General features: G+C 45.6%; 1 protein-coding gene across 1 annotated transcript in view; it reads right to left on the bottom strand.

Moving 5' to 3' along the window:
- plcb1 (phospholipase C beta 1) overlaps positions 1-20919 on the bottom strand; it is a 315255-nt gene that overhangs the window by 76008 nt on the left and 218328 nt on the right. Inside the window, exon 26 of the mRNA XM_078556434.1 lies at positions 573-753. Coding sequence (XP_078412560.1) covers positions 573-753 — 181 coding nt within the window. The remainder of the gene's footprint in view (positions 1-572; positions 754-20919) is intronic.

Below are 20919 nucleotides of genomic sequence, written 5' to 3'. Positions count from 1 at the left end.
AACAAAAACAGAATTGCCTGGAAAAACTCAGCAGGTCTGGCAGCATCGGCGGAGAAGAAAAGAGTTGACGTTTCGAGTCCTCATGACCCCTCAACAGAACTTCAGCTGAAGGGTCATGAGGACTCGAAACGTCAACTCTTTTCTTCTCCGCCGATGCTGCCAGACCTGCTGAGTTTTTCCAGGTAATTCTGTTTTTGTTTTGGATTTCCAGCATCCGCAGTAGTTTTTTGTTTTTACTCTTAACTGTCCCCTGAAGTGGCCTGGCTTTCTCCTCAGTTGTGGAAGGGAAGCTCAGAATGGGCAATGAGTGCTGATCTTGCCAGAAATGCCCGCATTCCCAAAATGAATAAAGAATATCTATCAGACTGCACGGTTCAAGAAGGCAGCCTGGCCACCACCCTCTCAGGATAACTGGGAGATGGGCAATTAATGCCAATATGTGTATGTGAGTGAGTGAGTGAGTGGGTTTAGTAATGTATAACCAATAGAAATGACTGAGTTGCATATTGGTGGCCCATTTAATGCACGCACACGCACTATGAAACAAAGCATTGAGTGACACTTGTCCAAACCTGTTTAACATGTTCACGTTTCTGATACTTTTCGCTGTAATACTGTTCCTGTCTCAGGTTTAGTAGTTGTTGCTGCTGTTGTTCTTTGAGCTCTGCTAATTTCTGTGTCATTTCTGCATCAAGGGCAGTAAGTTCTTGTTCGATACTTGAACTGGGATGCTCTGGACTTGCTGATTCAGGCCTGTCAGGAAAAAAAAACATGACGTAAGTTAAACTACCCACACAGAAGCAAAAAATCCACTGTAAATACTTATCTTCCCATCCATTTAGAGACATCTGGCATTGCATTATACATGCAGAACACTTCAACTGACATGCAAAAAACACCAGATTATAGTATTCGTTCTGACCCCATGTCATAGGAACATAGAAAAATAGAAGCAGGAATAGGTCACTCGGCCCTTCGAGCCTGCACTGCCATTCAATATGATCGTGGCTGGTCCTCTATCTCAACGCCATCCTCCCGCTCTCTCCCCATACCCCTTGATGTCACATTCCGTTCAACTGAAATGACCCAGTTGAAATGAGAATCAGTTTTCTCTGGCTGTGACTAGATTTTTCTGGTTTTCTTTCAGGCTTTCCATAAGACCATATGGCATAGGAGCAGAAATTAGGCCATTCGGCCCATCAAGTCTGCTCCGCCATTCAATCATGGCTGATAAGCTTCTCAACCCCATTCTCCCGCCTTCTCCCAGTAACCTTTGATCCCCTTACCAATCAAGAACCTATCTATTTTGGTCTTAAATACATTCAATGACCTGGCCTCCACAGCCTTCTGTGGAAATGAATACGATAGATTCACCACTCTCTGGCTAAAGAAGTTTCTCCTCATCTCTGTTCTAAAAGGTCTTCCCTTTACTCTGAGGCTGTGCCCTTGGGTCCTAGTCTCTCCTACTAATGGAAACATCTTCCCCACGTCCACTCTATCCAGGCCTTTAAGTATTCTGTAAGTTTCAATCAGATCCCCCCTCATCCTTCTAAACTCCATCAAGTATAGACCCAGAGTCCTCAAACGTTCCTCATATGTTAAGTCTTTCATTCCTGGGATTGTTCTCGTGAACCTCCTCTGGACCCTCTCCAGGGCCAGAACATCCTTCCTGAGATATGGGGCCCAAAATTGCTCACAATATTCTCAATGTGGTCTGACCAGAGCCTTTTAAAGCCTCAGCAGCACATCCCTGCTTTTATATTCTAGTCCTCTTGAAATAAATGCCAACATTGCATTTGCCTTCCTAACTACTGACTCAACCTGCAAGTTAACCTTAAGAGAATTCTGGACTAGGACTCCCAAGTCCCTTTGCACTCCAGATTTCAGAATTCTCTCCCCATTTAGAAAATAGTCTATGCCTCTATTCTTCCTACCAAAGTCCATGACCTCACACTTCCCCACGTTGTATTCCATCTGCCACTTCTTTGCCCATTCTCCTAACCTGTCCAAATCCTTCTGCAGCCTCCCCGCCTCCTCAATACTACCTGTCCCTCCACCTATCTTTGTATCATCTACAAACTTAGCCAGGATGCCCTCAGTTCCTTCATCTAGATCATTAATGTATAAAGTGAAAAGTTGTGGTCCCAACACTGACCCCTGCGGAACTCCACTAGTCACCAGCCGCCATCCTGAGAAGGACCCCTTTATCCCCACTCTCTGCCTCCTGCCAGACAGCCAATCTTCTATCCATGCTAGTACCTTGCCTCTAACACCATGGGCTCTTATCTTACTGAGCAGCTCCTGTGCGGCACCTTGTCAAAGGCCTTCTGAAAGTTCAAACGGATAACATCCATTGGCTCTCCTTTGTCTAACCTACTTGTTACCTCCTCAAAGAATTCTAACAGATTTGTCAGGCATGACCTCCCCTTGATGAAACCATGCTGACTCTGCCCTATTCTACCAAGCACTTCCAAGTACTCTGAAATCTCATCCTTAATAATGGACTCTAAAATCTTACCAACGACCGAGGTCAGGCTAATCGGCCTGTAATTTCCCGTCTTTTGCCTCACTCCCTTCTTAAACAGGGGGGTTACATTAGCGATTTTCCAGTCCTCTGGGACCCTCCCTGACTCCAGTGATTCCTGAAAGATCACCATTAATGCCTCCACTATCTCTTCAGCTATCTCCTTCAGAACTCTGGGGTGTAATCCATCTGGTCCAGGTGATTTATCCACCTTCAGACTTTTCAGTTTTCCTAGCACCTTCTCCTTGGTAATGGCCACCATACTCACCTCTGCCCCCCGACTCTCTTGAACTTTGGGGATGTCACTCGTGTTTTCCACTGTGAAGACTGACGCAAAGTACCTATTCAGTTCCTCCGCCATTTCTTTGTTCCCCACTACTACTTCTACAGTGTCATTTTCCAGCGGCCCAATGTCCACTTTTGCCTCTCTCTTAACTTTTATATATCTAAAAAAACTCTTGCAATCTTCTTTTATATTACTGGCTAGTTTGCCCTCATATTTAATCTTCTCCCTCCTTATTTCTTTTTTAGTTGTCCTCTGTTGGTTTTTGTAGGCTTCCCAATCCCCTGGTTTCCCACTGTTCTTCGCCGCATTGTATGCTTTCTCTTTAGCTTTTATGCTGTCCCTGACTTCCCTTGTTAGCCATGGTTGCCTCGTCCTCCCTTTAGTATGCTTCTTCTTCCTAGGGATGAATTTTTGCTGTGTCTCCCAAATTACTCCCAGAAACTCCTGCTATTGCTGTTCCACTGTCTTTCCTACTAGGCTCATTTCCCAGTCAATTCTGGCCAGCTCCTCCCTCATGCCTCTGTAGTTGCCTTTATTCAACTGTAATACCATTACAGCTGATTCCAGCTTTTTCCTCTCAAATTGCAGGGTAAATTCTATCATATTATGGTCACTTCCTCCTAAGTGTTCCTTCGCCTTATCAAATCTGCCTCATTACACATCACTAAATCTAGAATTGCCTGTTCCCTAGTGGGCTCCACCACAAGCTGCTCCAAAAAGCCATCACGTAGACATTCCACAAATTCCTTTTCTTGGGATCCACTACCAACCTGATTTTCCCAGTCTACCTGCATATTGAAATTCCCCATGATTTCTGTAACCTTGCCTTTCTTACACGTCTTTTCTATCTCCTGGTGTATCTTGTGCCCCACATCCTGACTACTGTTCGGAGGCCTGTACATAACTCCCATTATGGTTTTTTCACCTTTGCGGTTCCTCAACTCTACCCACACGGATTCTACATCATCTGACCCTACGTCATTTCTTGCTATCGATTTAATTTCATTTCTTACTAACAAAGCAACCACACCCCCTCTGCCAACCTGTCTATATTTTCGATAGGATGTATATATCCTTGGATATTTAGCTCCCAGTCCTGATCCCTTTGCAGCCATGTCTCCGTGATGCCCACCACATCATACCTGCCAATTTCAATCTGCACCACAAGTTCATTTACCTTGCTTCGTATACTGCGTGCATTCAGATACAACACCTTCAGTCCTGTATTTCCCGTCCCCTTTCTCAGTGTCGTCCCTTTACCTGATGTGCTTGAAGTTAGATTCCTATCCCTTTCCAAACACTCTGTCCTATTTTGTGTTCTGGGGACTTTAATAGCCTCTTCTGGGCTCTCCTTTCTTTTCAGTTTTTTCATAATTTTCCATGAAGTTGAATCCACCCCCCCACATGCTAACCTGCTGCTTTGTTTCCCATTAGACATACTTCTTGGAGTTTTACCCTTCCCTCCTTCCAGCATTATCGTTGCTTCCTTCTGTTGAAATCATGAGTGTATTTTTTTTCATTTAAAAAATTACTTTTTCTATTCCATCTGTAAGCGTTGTGAAAGAGGTTCCTGCCAATTTTAGCCTGTTTTAAAATTCTCATCCTTGTTTTCAAATCCCTACACGGCCTCGCCCCTCCCTATCTCCATAGCATCCACCAGCCGTACAACCTTTCGAGATCACTGTGCTCTTCCAATTCTGTTTGCTTGTGTGTTGTAATATGCTTTTAAGGGAGAGCAGCAGGTCATCATGAGAAGGGAAGTGTGTCATGTGATCCAGTCTCGGTTTCACTTTTGGCCTGTGAGCAGAGTGCAGCACACACAGCTCTGTAGCTGATGTCTTCAAGCTTTCTACCCTCATATAAATGTTCTCCTGTGCCTAGTTTTGATAAGTGAACTCACAACATCTTTTGCACAATCCCTTATGAGTAATTCGTGCCTTTTGTATCATTATAAAAACACGACATTGTGCATCCCGATGATTTTCGTCGCTCCGTCATTAGTGGTTGGCCCTTCAGCCACCTGGGTCCTAAGCTCAGGGATTCCCTAGCAAAACCCCTCCACCTTTCTTTCTATCTCCTGCTCCTTCTTTAAGATGCTCCTCAAAACCTCTCTCATCTGTGCTGATGCCTTCTTAAAGTCATTTAGTGTCAAATCTTGTTTGATAACATTCCTGTCAAGCACTTTGTGACGTTTTACTGCGTTAAAGGTGCTATATAAAGGCATAAAGTTATCGTTGATGTCAACCAAATTATCCCTGTTTTAAATCATTTTGAAACAGGTTTGACATTTGACACAACCACGTGAGTCAAAACAAAGAAAAACATGGTTAATGCTTGAAATCTGAATTAAAAGGAGAAAATGACGGAAATATACAGCAGGTCTGATTGGAAAGGAAAAGCGATGGGTTAACATGACCCCTGTATTAAATGAAGCACATGCAAAATCATTTTACTCTATCCGTCAAAATTTCTCAAGGATTAGTGGGGGTAATTTTAACTTGCTGAAGAAGGAGTGATGTCACCGTCTGGCAATCTACGCTTCTCCTCATGATCTATCCCCCCCGGCACTAAAAATTAACGTTAACCGCAGTCATTAGTTTTTGGAGGTAGCTTTATTGCAGGAAAGCTCTGGGCCACCTTTGGTTAAAGGTTGTAACATGTTTAACATCTCGGCATCTGACCTTCTGGCAGCCCGCTGTTGCAGGCAGGGCTTTTTGCCAGAGGTTCCTGTTGTGCACGTCGGTGCACGTTGGAGCCTTTCCACGATAGGGCAGAGCTGCTGCTTTGCCATGGGTGACCGTTTGAGTGCCAGCAGCTCACACCGATGCCCAAGAGCTGTGACCAACAAGGCGACAAAAACCTCGGAATGGAAATCTGGCCACCAGGTGGCGCTGCATCGCAGCGATGTCACAGGGATATATAAATATTTACATCACCCCTTTCAGTCATAACACACCGAGCCCTATTTAGATTGGTTAAAACATTTGAACGGGATTGGGCTCACACTAAGCTCTCAATTTTATATGAGAGTCGATTGTGGTAAGGAAAGTGCCCATTTAAAACTTAGTAAGGGGCGCATGGTCAGGAGACGACACTCGAGTGAGGCGTAGACCAAGTGAGTTGCAAATTAGGTTCACCCGGAAATCCGATGCACGGAGGAAAGAGATGCTTTAAGTAAGGTTTATTGAAGCTAGTAAAGTGTGTTAAGTGTTAGTTGGATTTATCAGTACTAGTAAGATTTATCAATAGTTGCAAGGTTTATTAATTTCAGGCCAAGTAAGATTAATATAAGTAAAATAAAAGTTAACAGAGGGAAAAACTTTCTCTCTCCGTTGGGGGGGGGTGGGAGGGAAGTGCAGCTTCCAATCGGCGCCCCCGGGCCAATTAAGGCCCGTCCAGCTATACGCTCCCTGTGCAGGCGGCTGGGGAGGTGAGGGGGGATTCCCTCAGCTGGGAGTGCACTCTTTCGCACATACGCACTGATCCCCCTGAGGCTAAGTGCTGCCTCAGGGAGATCGGCTCCGAATTAAAATTTGCAATAAAAATGATAGAAAAATTTCCCTGACATGTCCCCTCATGTGACACTGTCACACGAGTTGGGACATGTCCATAACTTTAACTGAAACCTTTATTAAAAATTTAAATACCCTCATGAAACCTCATCCTGCACGTGGATGAGGTTTGATGTTTTGTCTGAAGCCCGCCAGGGCTCCCGGCCTTCCTGCCAACTTTAAGGTTGGATGGGCAGGTCCATTAATGATTTTAATTAATATTTCAATGGCCTCAATAGGCTGTTGACAGGTCGGTGGGCGCACAGCTGACTCGACTACACCCCCGCCGACCTGAAAATGGAAATGACGCGGGGTGACGTCGGGAGCTCCACCTGATGTCATCCCGCGTCATTTTATGTATCGGCAAATGGGCCCCATCCCCGCTCGCCGACCGGAAGATCCTGCCCATAGGTGAAATAAAGTTAAGACATGGCATTGCAGCTCGGTCGCGTGGAATGCATGTCCTGTCGTATGTGGGAAGTCATGGGTGCTACCGGTGACCTAGATGACTACTTGTGCAGGAAGCGTCACCAGCTGCAGAAACTTGAGCTCCGGGTTTCGGAGCTCGAGCTGCGATTGGAGTCACTCGCATCCGCGAGGCTGAGAGCTACATGGATAGCACGTTCAGAGAGGTGGTCACACCACAGGCTAGAAGCATAGAGGCAGAAAGGGAATGGGTGACTGCCAAGCAGTCCAAGAGAACCAGGCAGATAGTGCAGGAGTCCCTTGAGGTCCCACTCGCTTTTCTGGTTTTGATGCTGGTGAGGGTGTTAGTTCTTTGGAGGAGTGTATTCACAGCCAGGTTTGGTAGCTCAGCTGTACAGGAGGGGAGGAAGAAGAGGGGAAAAGCAGTAATGATAGGGAATTTTTTCGTTAGAGGAACAGACAGGCTGCAGACGTGAGTCCAGGATGATATGTTGTCTCCCTGGTATCAGGGTCAAGTGTGTCATGGAGTGGCTGCAGGACATTCTTCTGGGGGAGGGTGAACAGCCAGAGGTCGTGGTCCACGTTGGTACCAATGACTTAGGTAGGAAGGGGGATGAGATCCTGAAAGTAGATTTCAGGGAGCTAGGAAGGAGACTGAAAAAGCAGTAATCTCAGGATTACTCCCAGTCCCATGTGCTAGTGAGCACAGAAATAGGAGAATTGAGTGATTAAACATGTGGCTAGAGAACTGGTGTTGGAGGGAGGGCATCAGAATTTTGAAGCATTGGGACTGGTTCTGGGGCAGGTGGGACCTGAATAAGGCAGACATCTTTGCAGGACTGGGATTAACATCCTCACAGGAAGTTTTGCTAGTGCTGTTGGGGAGGGTTTAAACTAGATTGGCAGGGGGATGGGATCCTGAGAGGGAGCTCAGACTCGAGGGAAGTAAAACTAGTAAAAGGAAATAGAAAAGTAGAAAGCAAAAATAGAAGACAGACGACGTGAAGGCAGCCATCAAATAGGATCAGAATAGAGAATAATGTTAAAAAGGCAGAATTAAAGGTACTCTATCTGAATACACCTAGCATTTGCAAAAATTTGAATGCACAAACCGAGGTAAATGGGTATAATTTAATTGCCATTACAGAGACGTGACTACAGGGTGACCAAGATTGGGAGCTGAATATCCAAGGAAACTCGACATTTAGGGTGGATAGGCAAAAAGCAACAGGAGATGGGGTAGCATTCTTAATAAGGAATGAGATCAATACTTTAGTAACAGAGGATCTTAGATCGAAAGATCATAGAAACTAGGAGCAGGAGGAGGCCATTCGGCCCTTTGAGCCTGCTCTGCCATTCATTGTGATCATGGCTGATCATCCAACTCAATAGCCTGCTCCCGCTTTCTCCCCATACCCTTTGATCCCTTTCGCCCCAAGAGCTATATCTAACTCCTACTTGAAAACATACAATGTTTTGGTCTCAACTACTTTCTGTGGTAACAAATTCCACAGGCTCACCACTCTCTGGGTGAAGAAACTTCTTCTCATCTCAGTCCTAAATGGTCTACCCCATATCCTCAGACTAGTCCCTGGTTCTGGACTCCCCCATCATCAGGAACATCCTTCCTGCATCTACCCTGTCTAGTCCTGTTAGAACTGTATAGGTTTCTATGAGATCCCCCTCATTCTTCTGAACTCCAGCGAATATAATCCTAACCGACTCAATCTCTCCTCATATGTCAGCCCCGCCATCCCAGGAATCAGTCTGGTAAACCTTTGCTGCACTCCCTCTATAGCAAGTACATCCTTCCTCAGATAAGGAGATCAAAACTGCACACAATATCCCAGGTGTGGTCTCACCAAGGCCCTGTATAATTGCAGCAGTCATGATGTAGAATCAGTTTGGGTGGAGCTAAGAAACAGGAAGGGGCAGCAAACATTGGTGGGAGTTGTTTGTAGGCCACCAAACTGTAGTGCTAATGTTGGGCACACTATAAATCAGGAAATTAGAGATGAATGCAACATGGGTAACACGGGTGGCTTCAATTTACACATTGACTGGGTTAACCAAATCAGCACTAATGCTCTGGAGGAGGAATTCCTGGAGTGTGTATGTGATGGATTTCTGGAACAGTATGTTGAGGAGCCAACTAGGGATCGGGCTAGTTTGAATTTAGTGTTGTTTAATGAGAAAGGGCTAATTAGTAACTTTGCTGTAAAGGAGTCTTTGGGAAATAGTGATCATAATATGATAGAGTTCATTCTGAAACTAGGGTCTTAAATCTGAAGAAAGGAAATTATGAAGGTATGAGGGGTAAGTTGGCTAGGGTGGATTGGGAAAATACACTAAAAGATTTGACAGTAGACAGGCAGTGGCTAGTATTTAAAGAAATACTACACAGTCTACAACAGATATACATTCCTCTGTAAACACCCAAAGGGAGAGGTAAATCAACCGTGGTTAATGAAAGAAGTTAAAGATTGCATTATTCAAAGGAAGTGGCTTATAAGGGTACCAGAAAAAGTGGTAAGCCTGAGGATTGGGAACAGTTTAGAACCCAGCAAAGGAGGACCAAGAAACTGATTAAGAAAGGGAAAAGAGAATACAAGTGCAAACTAGTGAGAAACATAAAGGTGGACTGTAAAAGCTTCTTCAGGTACTTGAAAAGGAAAAGAATAAACTAGGACAAATGTGGGCCCATTACAGTTGGGGACAAGAGAATTTATAGTGGAGAACAGGGAAATGGAGAAGAAACTAAACAGTTACTTTGCGTCTGTCTTCACAGAACAAGATACAGAAAATCTCCCAGAAATACTAGGCACCCAAGTGACTTGTTTAACTGAGGAATTAAAAGAAATTAGTATTAGTAGAGAGGTAGTACTTGAAAAGTTAACTGGATTGAAGGTGGATAAATCCCCTGGACCAGGTGGACTTCATCCCAGAGTGTTGAAGGAGTGGCTAGGGAGATAATGGATGCATTCGGGTTGTCTTTCAGAATTCTATAGATTCTAGAAAGGTTCCTGCAGAAAGTAGCAAATGTAACCCCACTTTTTAAGAAGGGAGAAAGAGGAAGAATGGAGAACTACAGACCTGTTAGCTTGATATCAGTAGTAGGAAAAATGCTAGAATCTATTATAAAGGATGTGGTTACTGGACATTTAAAAAAGAATGATAAAATTGGGCAGAGTCAACATGGATCTGTGAAAGGGAAATTATGTTTGACAAACCTGTTGAGTGTTTTGAGGATATCACTTGTAGCATTGATAAAGGAGAACCAGCAGATGTGGTGTATTTGGATTTTTCAGATAAGGTCCCACACAAGAGGTATGTAAATAAAATTAGAGCCCAGGGTTTGTGAGAAATATACTAGTATGAATTGAGAATTGGTTAATAGACAGGAAGCAGAGAGTAGGAATAAACAGGTCATTCTCAGGATGGCAGGCTGTTACTGGTGGGATACCATGAGGATCAGTGCTAAGCCCACAGCTGTTTCACAATCTATATAAATGATTTAGATGTGGCTACCAATTGTAATATTTCCAAATTTGCTGATGACACCAAACTGGGTGGGAAAGTATGTTGTGAGGAGGATGCAAGGAGGCTTCAAGAGGATTTGGACAGGCTAAGTGCATGGGCTAGAACATGGCAGATGGAACAAGTGTGAAGTTATTGACATTGACAAAAAAAACAGAAAGGCAGAATATTTCTTAAAGGGTGAGAGGTTGGGAAGTATGGGTGTCCAAAGGGACCAGGGTGTCCTTGTTTATGAGTTATTAAAAGTTAGCATGCTGGTGCAGTAAGCAATTAGGAAGGCAAATGATATGTTGGTGTTCATTGTGAGGGGATTTGAGTACAGGAGTAAGGATGTCTTGCTGCAGTTATATAGATCCTTGGTGAGACCTCACCTGGAGTATTGTGCACAGTTTTGGTCCCCTTATCTAAGGAAGGATATACTTGCGATAGAGGCAGTGCAACAGAGGTGGGCCAGATTAATCCCTGGGATGGAGGGATTGTTTTATGAGGAGAGATTGGGGAGACTGAGTCTGTATTCCCTCGAGTTTCGAAGAATGAGGGTTGAACTCATTGAAATTTGCAAAATTCTTAAAGGGCGTGAGAGTCTGGATGTGGATAAGATGTTTCCCCCTGTTGGTGAGTCTGAAACCAGGGGATATAATCTCAGGATAAGGGATAGGCTATTTCAGACTGAGATGAGGAAGAATTTCTTCACTCAGAGGGTGGTGAATCTTTGGAATTCTCTACCCCAGAGGGCTGTGGAAGCTCAATCATTGAACATGTTCAAGACAGAAATTGATACATTTCTGGAGACTAATGACATCAAGGGATATGGAAATAGCACGGGAACGATCATATTAAATGGCAGAGCAGACTCGACAAGCTGAATGGCCGACTTCCGTTCCTATGTTCCCAACAGAGCCCTTGTGCCCAGATTGCCTAGGCTGCAAATGGAGGAAATATGTTGCATATCATATTTTCTGCAGTTAAATAGTGTTATAATATACCCAAATATTATACGCTCGTACCCAGGTTCCTCAGGTTTACGAATTGGTGCACAATGGGACAGGAGTTCGGTGGTTCCAAATTCCACCTCCAAATTCTGCCCTAGCTTCCTCAGATAAAAGTAATGATGTCCCTCCTGGGAGAAATTAGCTTATTTCGTCCATATTGCTGAAGAGAAACATGTTGCTGAAGCTTTTCGTCTTGCACTCATCAGGACAAATGCAAGAATGCCAAATTTCAAACGATCACAACAATTTATACTACAGGAGAAAAGGGTGCTGATTGGTTAGCCAGTCGACTCTGGTTAGTTGAGGCGTTGAATGGCCCTTGTCCTTCTAGGTAGTGGAGGGTGCAGGTTTGGAAGGTGCTGTTGAAGGTGCCTTGGAAAGTTACTGCAGTGCATCGTGTAGATGGCACACATTGCTGCCACTGTGCATCAGTGGTGGAGGAGGCGAATGTTAAGGTGGTGGGCGTGAGGCCGATCAAGCGGTGCACCAAACGCAGATTATTTGGGATTGTCTTTAAAGGCATTTCATAGACACATATTACAGAAAAAATGTGTTCTAAGTGCAGGGCTGGAGTTAACACACTCAATGATGGGCCGAAAGTCACTGAAGGTCACTGACAGGATGTTAGACATTAAGCAATGGAAACCAAAACAAGTGGACAAGCTTGGCACAAGGAATATTATTTCAAGCCTGCACTTTGTCGCTAACAGGAACATAAGATTCTGAGGGGGCTTGACAGGGTAGAAGCTGAGAGGATGTTTCCTCTCATGGGGGAATCTAGAACTCGAGGGCACAGTTTAAAAACATAGAGCCACCCAGAGATGAGGAGGAATTTCTTCTCTCAGAGGGTTGTTAGTCTTTGTCACTCTCTTTCTCAGAGAGCAGTGGAGGCTGGATCATTGAATATTTTCAAGGCTGAGTTAGACAGATATTTCATCAACGAGGGAGACAAGTGTTATGGAGGGGCAGGCAAGAAGGTGGCATTAAGGCTAAAATCAGATCAGCCATGATGTTATTGAATGGTGGAGCAGGCTCGAGGGGCCAAATGCCTAATCCTGTTCCTATTTCTTATGATCGTATGAAGGTCTGGGCCATTAACTCTGTTCCTCTCTCCACAGAAGTTGCCTGACATATATATTTAAATATATCATCGATACATTTGGCACACATTTGCTGCCGTAGTACTTCTCCGTTTCATGCCGGATGCATTTCTCCAACTCACTTCAGATGTCCTATTCAGGTTTCAGTGTCACACTATGAAAAGGAGTATGAAGAAACAAAGGCTGTCATTTGGGACGTGTAGAGATACTCTCCAGGAAGAGGAAACATTGGCGTAAGGACATCAGCTGCCGCTTAATTGACTTCACTAATTATACTTAACAAAGACAAACAAAGCCAGGGTTCTGGCCTGAAGACTATTGACTGGATAAACTCATCCAGTATCGACTCGATAGCAATTAGATTTTGCCACCTTGAAAGCACTGCAGCTTCAACCGAGCAACATAATAATACATCACAGGCCACCAATCTATATCCTTATAAAGCAGCATATCACTGGACATGCTTTGAGCAAAGACATGGGAGTGCTGTAAATATATTAATAAGTAGTGTGGCCTCTCATGCACACTGTTATGACAGTGGACTAACGGTACCAATTACCTGCAGGCAATTTGAACTTTTTAAGGAAGGTCAGTTTTTAAAAAAAAAGAAATACAAGACACTGAGTAAGAGATGGCTGATAATGTAACTTGACCAATTTCTGGAAAATTCCTATCTGGATTAGACATGATCGACTGGTTCTGAGAGCAGATAGAATGTTGCACCTGAAAGGTGTCATAGGCTTCTTCAAATTGAGACACATGAAAAGGAGATAGGAAAGATGCAAAAAAAAAAACCTGAACTTTAATCTCCAGTGGCTGCGGAGGCAAAAGACTGATTTGTATGTCTTAGCAGACATCTGAACTCTATCTCCTGTGATTTATATCTCAGAATGTGTAAATGGTCTGAGATAAATAGAACATGGACTCTGGGTGCGTGTTATAGTTTTTTCCCCTTCCAGAATACGCAGGGGAAAATCAGTTAAAAAACTGGCGTGCTGGTGTGTGACTGTGTGTGACAGCAAGCAGAAGAACAAGCTAGTCAACCTCCTGAAGCATGCAGGCGAAGGATCTCTCTCTCTCTCTCTCTCTCTCTGTTATGGAGGCAAAGCTCAGCAGAAGCCACAATCTAAAAGAAATAGGACAGCCTTTCAGTCACCCTGCAGAACCAAGTGTCTCCAAACTAACTGGGAAACTGCCAAAGTCAACTCTACAGGAATCACCCAACTTAATGGCCACAACGTACTGCCACCTATGCCTCATGGACAAGCCAAAGACTGATTTGTATATTTTTAAGAAAACTTTTATTTGGACTCCTAACTTCTCAACTCTGATCTGTGTATATGTGTGTTGTGTTTTTATTATTTTTCTCTGGTTTTAGTAACTAATAAACTTAATCTTTCTTTGACTCAGGGAAGCCTGGTTAAATTGGCTCCTTCTAAAATGTAAATACATTTGGACTCGGAACAGGTACACATGGGGAGAAGGGATCCCTTTTGAATTAACCTTGTTGCGATCAACCAAGGGCATTGAATAAGGAAGAGGAGCCGGCTTGCCCAGGAGCATAACAAAATTGGGGTCCCGTTCGGGAAGTTAACAAATTGGGCGACCTCGCCCGGGGACTGGTCATAACAAATTGAGGGCTCATGCTAAGATAGTTCCCACAGACAAAATGAATGAATGAGAGTGGGGAAAGAAAATTGTTCATGTGAAGCCAATTAAAAAAAAAACGCAAAAAGGTTTTCCTGAGTCTGCCCGAAAATGTAAAAATGTCCACGTTTGGTGCCAGTGTTTTTACTGATGGAAGGGACTTTGCTTATGAAAATTGAACAGTTCAGTCCCTCGAAGAGTTGAAAGAGCCAGCGAGGCACTTAGGATTAGAATTTCGCCCGAAAGCCAGGAAACGTAAGCTTTTAAAAGGGGTGGCCAACGATCTACAGGTGCAAATTGAGGTTGATGAAACGGATAGAGTTTGGAGGTAGAGAATTGGAGTGGCGGAAATTAGAATTTCAGGAACGAGGAAAGGAAAGGGAAAGAGAGAAAGAGGAAAGACAGGAAAGGGCAGAGACGAAAGAGGGAGAATTTCAGGACAGAGAAAGGGAAAGGGAATTTAAACTGAAACAGCTCAAGCTGAGGGGCAGGAATCCTTATGTGTCACTTAAAGACATTACTATCTCAGACTTAAGGGCTGAAGCAATCCAGTTTGCTCATATAATTCCTAAGTTTGATGAAGCAGGGGTGGAAGTCTTCTTTATCTCTTTCGAGCGGTTGGCACAACAGTTAAAGTGGCCAGACCATCATTGGTCCCTACTACTGCAAAGTAAGCTTTCAGGAAAAGCTCATTAGGTTTACTCCCGCTTGCCTGAGGAAAGTGCCACTGACTATGAGGCAACAAAAAGGGCTATTTTAAGCGTGTACCAGTTAGTGCCAGAAATTCCACACCCTCAGGAAGTGGCCTGAGCAGATGTACCAGGAATTTGACAGGTTTAAGCAACTTGCTTTTGACCAGCGGGTGTGGGCACTTAAAACAGAAGCTACTTACAAAAATCTCTGTGAAATAATTCTTCTTGAGGAGTTGAGAAACTCCATAGCCTTCCCAATAAGGTCACACATAGAGGAATAGAGGGTAACAGGGGTCAGGCAGGCAGCCACTCTGCCTGATGATTATGGGCTGATCCACAAACCCTGGTCCTGGAAGAGACCCTCCCCTAGTCACCCCCCAAACAACTGGGAAGGATAGAGGTGGAGAGAGTGATAGGAAACTGAGCACCCGTGGGAGAGAGGGGAATGCTGGAGGCCCTCCTCAGGGCAGAAAGGGTGGTGCTGGGATGAAAAGTGAGGCCAACCAGTGGGATTTATTGGGGCATATAATCCCCGTGCAGATAATGGGAGTCAGTCAGAGAGCATAGCAGACCAGGCGTTGCCTCTGACTGCAGCTGTGAGCCCCTGTAGATGCACTCCAAAGGTTAAACAAATCCCTGAGAGTTACAGGGATTTTGTATCCGAAGGAAGGGTGGCCACATTTCCCCAGGGTGAGGTGAGTAAGCCGATAGTGACACTGAGGGTTACAAGGCCAGCCAAACCCTACTGCTGGGAAAAGGCATGACCTTTCCACCAGAGAGTGCAGTAAGGGCCAAGGTGTTGGTAAAGGGGATTGAGGGAGGTTACAAGCCCATCCCCTTATACCGGGTGCATCTGGAATGCTACCTCGTGTCAGGACCAATGACCGCGGGTTTGCCTGTGCACGGGATCGACCTGCTCCTCAGCAATGACTTGGCGGGGTCAAAGGTGAAAGCATCCCCAGTGGTCTCAGAAAAGCCCACTGAGGTCAGAGAGACTGAGCAGCTGCAGAACAAAGTTGGCATTTTCCCTGACGGTGTGGTAACCCGGTCTATGGCCAGACAAGCTCCGTCAGTGGAGGGTGAGGTGGCACTGCAGACAGAAGACCCTATGGTCTGGTTATCTGAAACTTTTTCCTGGTGTCTAGAAGACCCTCAGGAGGTAATAAATAAATCTGCCTTGGTAGCGGCCCAGCAAGCTGACCCACTGTTAAAAACATCGGGCAGAATTTTACCGGTCAGCGAGCGGGGGCAGGGCCCACTCGCCGACGCATAAAATGACCCGCGGTGATGTCAAGGGGAACTCCCGACGTCACCGCGCCCGATTTAAATTTTCAGGAAGGCGGGAGCGCAGCAAAATCAGCTGCGCGCCCGCCAACCTGTCAATGGTCAATTAAACAATTAAAGGACCTGCCTGTCCAACCTTAAGGTTGGCGGGTCAGCCAGGAGCTCTGGCGGCAAATAGAAAAAACATGAAACCTCATCGACCGGCGGGATGAGGTTTCATGTAGAGTTTAAAAAATTTTAATATAGATTTTGTAAAAATTATGGCCATGTCCCAACTCGTGACATTGTCACATGAGGGGACAGGTAAGGGAAATTTTATTTTTCTATCTTTGTCTTTTTTGCATTTACAGACGATCTCCCTGAGACTGCACTTAGCCTCAGGGAGATGAGTGGGCTCTTCCGTGCGCATGCGTGAAAGAGCACACTCTCGATTTTGCGATTCCACCCCCATCCCCGCACCCACACAGGGAGCGCATAGTGCTTCTGTACGAACTTCACGCTGGGCGGGCCTTAATTGGCCCGCCCACATAAAATGGCGCCATGCCTCTGATCGGGGGTGCCGATCGGAAGCGTGCCCGCCCATCAACTTCCCTCCCCCGATGGGGGGAAAATTCAGCCCATTAGCTCAGGCAGTGCACACTGAACCTGCGCCTATGATTCCCGTGCCGGTTTTTGGGGACCAATTCAGCAAGATGTTAGTGGACCGTGTGGGGCCCCTGGCCAAAACATAAGGGGGCTACCAGTATATCCTCACCGTCATGGATACCCACTTCCCGGAGGCTGTTTCCCTGAGGACCACATGTGCCAAAATAATGGTTGGGTAATTAACCCAATCCGTTACCAGGTATGGGCTGCCCACTGAGATCCAGTCAGACCAGGGCTCAAGTGTCATGCCCAAAATATTCCAGGAAGTCCTGAGTAACCTGGGGGTAACCCAGCTGAAGTCTTCAGTGTATCACCTATAGCTGCAAGGGGCACCGGAACGGTACCACCAGACCCTAAAGACAGTGATCAGGTCAGACTGCCACGAGCACCCCCACAATTGGGATAAAGGACCAGGTTTTCTTCTGTTCACCACCAGAGGCTCACCCAGTGAGTTCACCGGTTTCACTCCATCTGAATTAGTTTACGGGCACCAAGTGCGGGTGCCTCTGAAACCAATCAAGGAGGTTTTTAGAACACAAGGAGCAAGTCTCCAAGTTAGACTACGTAACAGTGTTCCGGGAGCAACTCATGAGAGCCCCTGATGTGGCCCAAGAACGCTTAAAAAAATCTCCCAGGCAGCTATGAAGAAACAGCCAGACAGACATGCCAGGGCCTGAAGCCTTCAGCCAGGAGACTATGGGGAAAATGTTCTCCCCGTCAGGCGAGCCGGTCGGGAGCGGGCGTGGAGCCGACAGCCACCCGCGATCGGCCACTTTACGTGGGCGGGCCAATGAAGGCTTAGGTGCTGAGTGCTGCCTGTGCGGGCAGGGGGTGGAGGGAGAGTCGGGGCCTGCGGAAGAGCGCAGGAATCTCCCTGCAGCTCCATGCCTCAGGGAGATTAAGCTCAGTTCAAAAGATTTTCAAAATAAAAAAATAAAATTATTCAGACATGTCCCCCTCATGTGACAGTGTCATGAGCTGGGACATGTTAATGAATTTTAATTAAAAATTTTTTATTTAATTTAGAAACCCTTTTATTTAATTTATAAATCCCATGGGCGGGATGAGGTTTCATGAGAAATGTGAAGGCCGCCTGGGCTCTTTGCCTGTCCCCCGCCTACATTAAGGGTTGGATGGGCAGCCCTGACGGTCACTGCAATTAGGTAACTAATGGCCTTAACAGGCCTTTGAAAGTTTGGCAGGCGCACAGCCGACTCCGGTGCTCACCTGCTGAACGGGAGACCGGAATGACGTGTGGTGATGTCGGAATACACGCCCAAAGTCACCGCGCGTCATTTTACACGGCAGTGTGTGGAGCCCGCCCGCGCACACCGAACGGAAGATTCTGGCCTATGTGTCAGTGCTCCTACCAATACCAGGTGAGCCCTTAAAAGCCCAGTTTAGTGGCCTGTACAGACTGGCAAAGAAGCTCGGGGAAGTAAAATACCTAAGTGAGACCCCCGATCGGGGGAAAAAGCAAAGGCTGCGTCATGTCAACATGATAAAGCAATATCACAGCCGAGAAGGGGGCAACCAGGTAACAGTCTGTTCCATTACCACCCAACCTAGAGGACGAGGGGAGCATTGGGGACGAATTGGAGGGACACGTGGGTGAGGCCCACATTGAACCCCCTACTACCCGGCTAACCAACACAGAGATACAAGCTAAACACGGCGGATGCTGGAAATCTGAAGCAAAAACAAAAATAGCTGGAAAAACTCAGCAGGTCTGACAGCATCTGCGGAGAGGAAGACAGTTAACGTTTCGAGTCCGTATGATCTTCATCAGAACTAAAGCAATATAGAAATGAGGCGAAATATAAGCTGGTTGAGGGGGATGGGACAGGTAGAGCTGGATCGGGGGCCAGTGATAGGTGGAGGCAAAGAAGAGATTGCCAAAGATGTCATAGACAAAAGGACAAAGGGGTGTTGGCGGTGGTGATATTATCTAAGGAATGTGCTAATGGTGACCTTGAGGGTAGAAAGCAGGACAAGCTAGTGGCAGATGGCCCTAGTGGGGGGTGGGGTGGGGGGAAAGGATCGAAATGGGCTAAAAGGTGGAGATAAGACGATAGATCGAAATAAATTTAAAAATAGGTGGGAAAAGAAAAATATATTTTAAAAATATAAATTATTGGAAAAAGGGGGTTGGGAAAGGGGGTGGGGGTGGAGGAGAGAGTTCATGGTCTGAAGTTGTTGAACACAATGTTAAGTCCGGAAGGCTGTAGAGTGTCTAATCGGAGATACTAGTGAACTTAGACTCCTTATCCATCTATCTAAGCGAAGAACAGGGAGTAGACTTGACGAGGCTGCTCACTGCATTTAAAAGGCTTATGCAGAGACAGGCCAGGCTGCACCACACTAGCTCTACATGATGTGGGTGTGGGAGAGGCCCCTCCCATAAGGCAACATCCTTATGGTCTAGGCTTAGAAAAGCTGGCCCGGGCTCAGGAGGAGATTAGCTACATGCTGGAGCCGACTCCTATCCAATAGCTCGGCTGGAAGGCTGCATTGGTAGGGTAGGTAAAGTGGCTTACATTACAAAGATAGATTTAATCAGGGATACTGGCAGGTTCCCTCGACTGCCGGCGTGAAGGAAATCCCCACCTTCATAACTCCGGATGGATTATACCAGTGCAAGACATGCCAATTGGACTCCAAAATGCCCCAGCCACCTTTTAAAGGTTGATTAACCAGCAAGTGAGGGGGTTTATCCAATTGCGTAGTGTATCTAGACAACCTCCTAGTGTACAGCGACACCTGGGAAACTTACTTAGAACAACTGGAAGCCCTCTTCCAGACAGTACAGTCAGCTGACCTAGTGGTCAAGCTCGCAAAGAGCATGTTCGCTACCGCTCAGCTGACCTATTTCTACAGTAGAGAAGGAAGCCCTTGGTTTATTACTGGCTCTCGAACACTTTGAGATATATGTCCAAAATGGATACAGAGAGACGACAGTCAATGCTGACCACAACCCTTTAACTCTGCGGGAAAGTTAAAGACATAGAATACCAGATTATCCTGCTGAAATTTTTTCCTCCAACTGTAGCACCTAAAAATCACCCACATTGTCAGGAAATCAAATGTGACTACAGACGCCCTGTCCAGAACTTAGAGAGACCCAGCTGGAACTGAAGAGATAATATTGACCAAGGCCAGGAGAATTAATGTGTGCGTGTGTTTGTTGTTATATATTTTTTTCCCATTGTAATGAAATGAGAATGAATCTCATTTAATTTGTGGTCCGGGGAAGTGTTATGACAGTGGACTAGTGGTATCAATTACCTCTGGGCAATTTGAAATTTTTAAGGAAGACCTGTGGGTTCTATTTTGAGAGAAGTACAAGCAAAGGCACTGAGCAAAAGATGGCTGATAATGTAAAGTGACCACTTCCTGGAAGATTCCTATGTGGATTAAACTTGACCGACTGGCCCTGAGAGGACACGGAATATCACTCCTGAAAGGTGCCATCGCCTTCTTCAAGCAGAGATATTTGAAAGGGAAATAGGAAAAATGCAAAAAAAACTGAACTTTAATCTCCTATGGTTGCGGAGACGAAAGGCTGATTCGCACGTCTCAGCAGACATCCACCCACCTGCCATGGAAACGGCATGTTTCCTGGGAAAGCATCAGTAATGCGATGTTTTACCCACCTGCTACTGCACTTAGTGCAAATCTGGGACGATTCCGCTCATAGTTTTTTTCCTTCCAGAATACACAGGGGAAAATCAGTTTGCAGCCAAAGGATCTCTCTCTCTCTCTTTTGCTGGAGGCAAAGCTCAGCAGAAGCCACAATATAAAGGAAATAGGACAGCCTTTCAGTCACCCTGCAGAACCAAGTGTCTCCAAACTAACTGCGAAACTGCCAAAGCCAGCTCTATCGAAATCACCCAACTTAACAGCCGCAATGTACCGTCATCTACACCTCATGGACAAGCCAAAGACTGATTCATATACTTTAGGCAGCACCTTCTGAACACATAACTGCTACACCTAGAGGCACAAGGGCAGCAGATACATGGGAACACCACCACCTGGAAGTTCCCCTCCAAGCCACTCACCATCCTGACTTGGAAATATATTGCCATTCCTTCACTGTCGTTGGGTCAAAATCCTGGAACTCCCTCCCTATCAGCACTGTGGGTGTACCTACACCACATGGACTGCAGTGGTTCAAGATGGCATTTCACCACGACCTTCTCAAGGGTAATTAGTGATGGGCAATAAATGCTGGC

This window comes from Cetorhinus maximus, chromosome 14 (genome assembly GCF_964194155.1).
Source record: "Cetorhinus maximus chromosome 14, sCetMax3.hap1.1, whole genome shotgun sequence".
In the NCBI taxonomy this organism is placed as follows: domain Eukaryota; kingdom Metazoa; phylum Chordata; class Chondrichthyes; order Lamniformes; family Cetorhinidae; genus Cetorhinus; species Cetorhinus maximus.
Note: the sequence above shows the minus strand (reverse complement) of the source record. Positions and strands in the feature narration are given on the sequence as shown.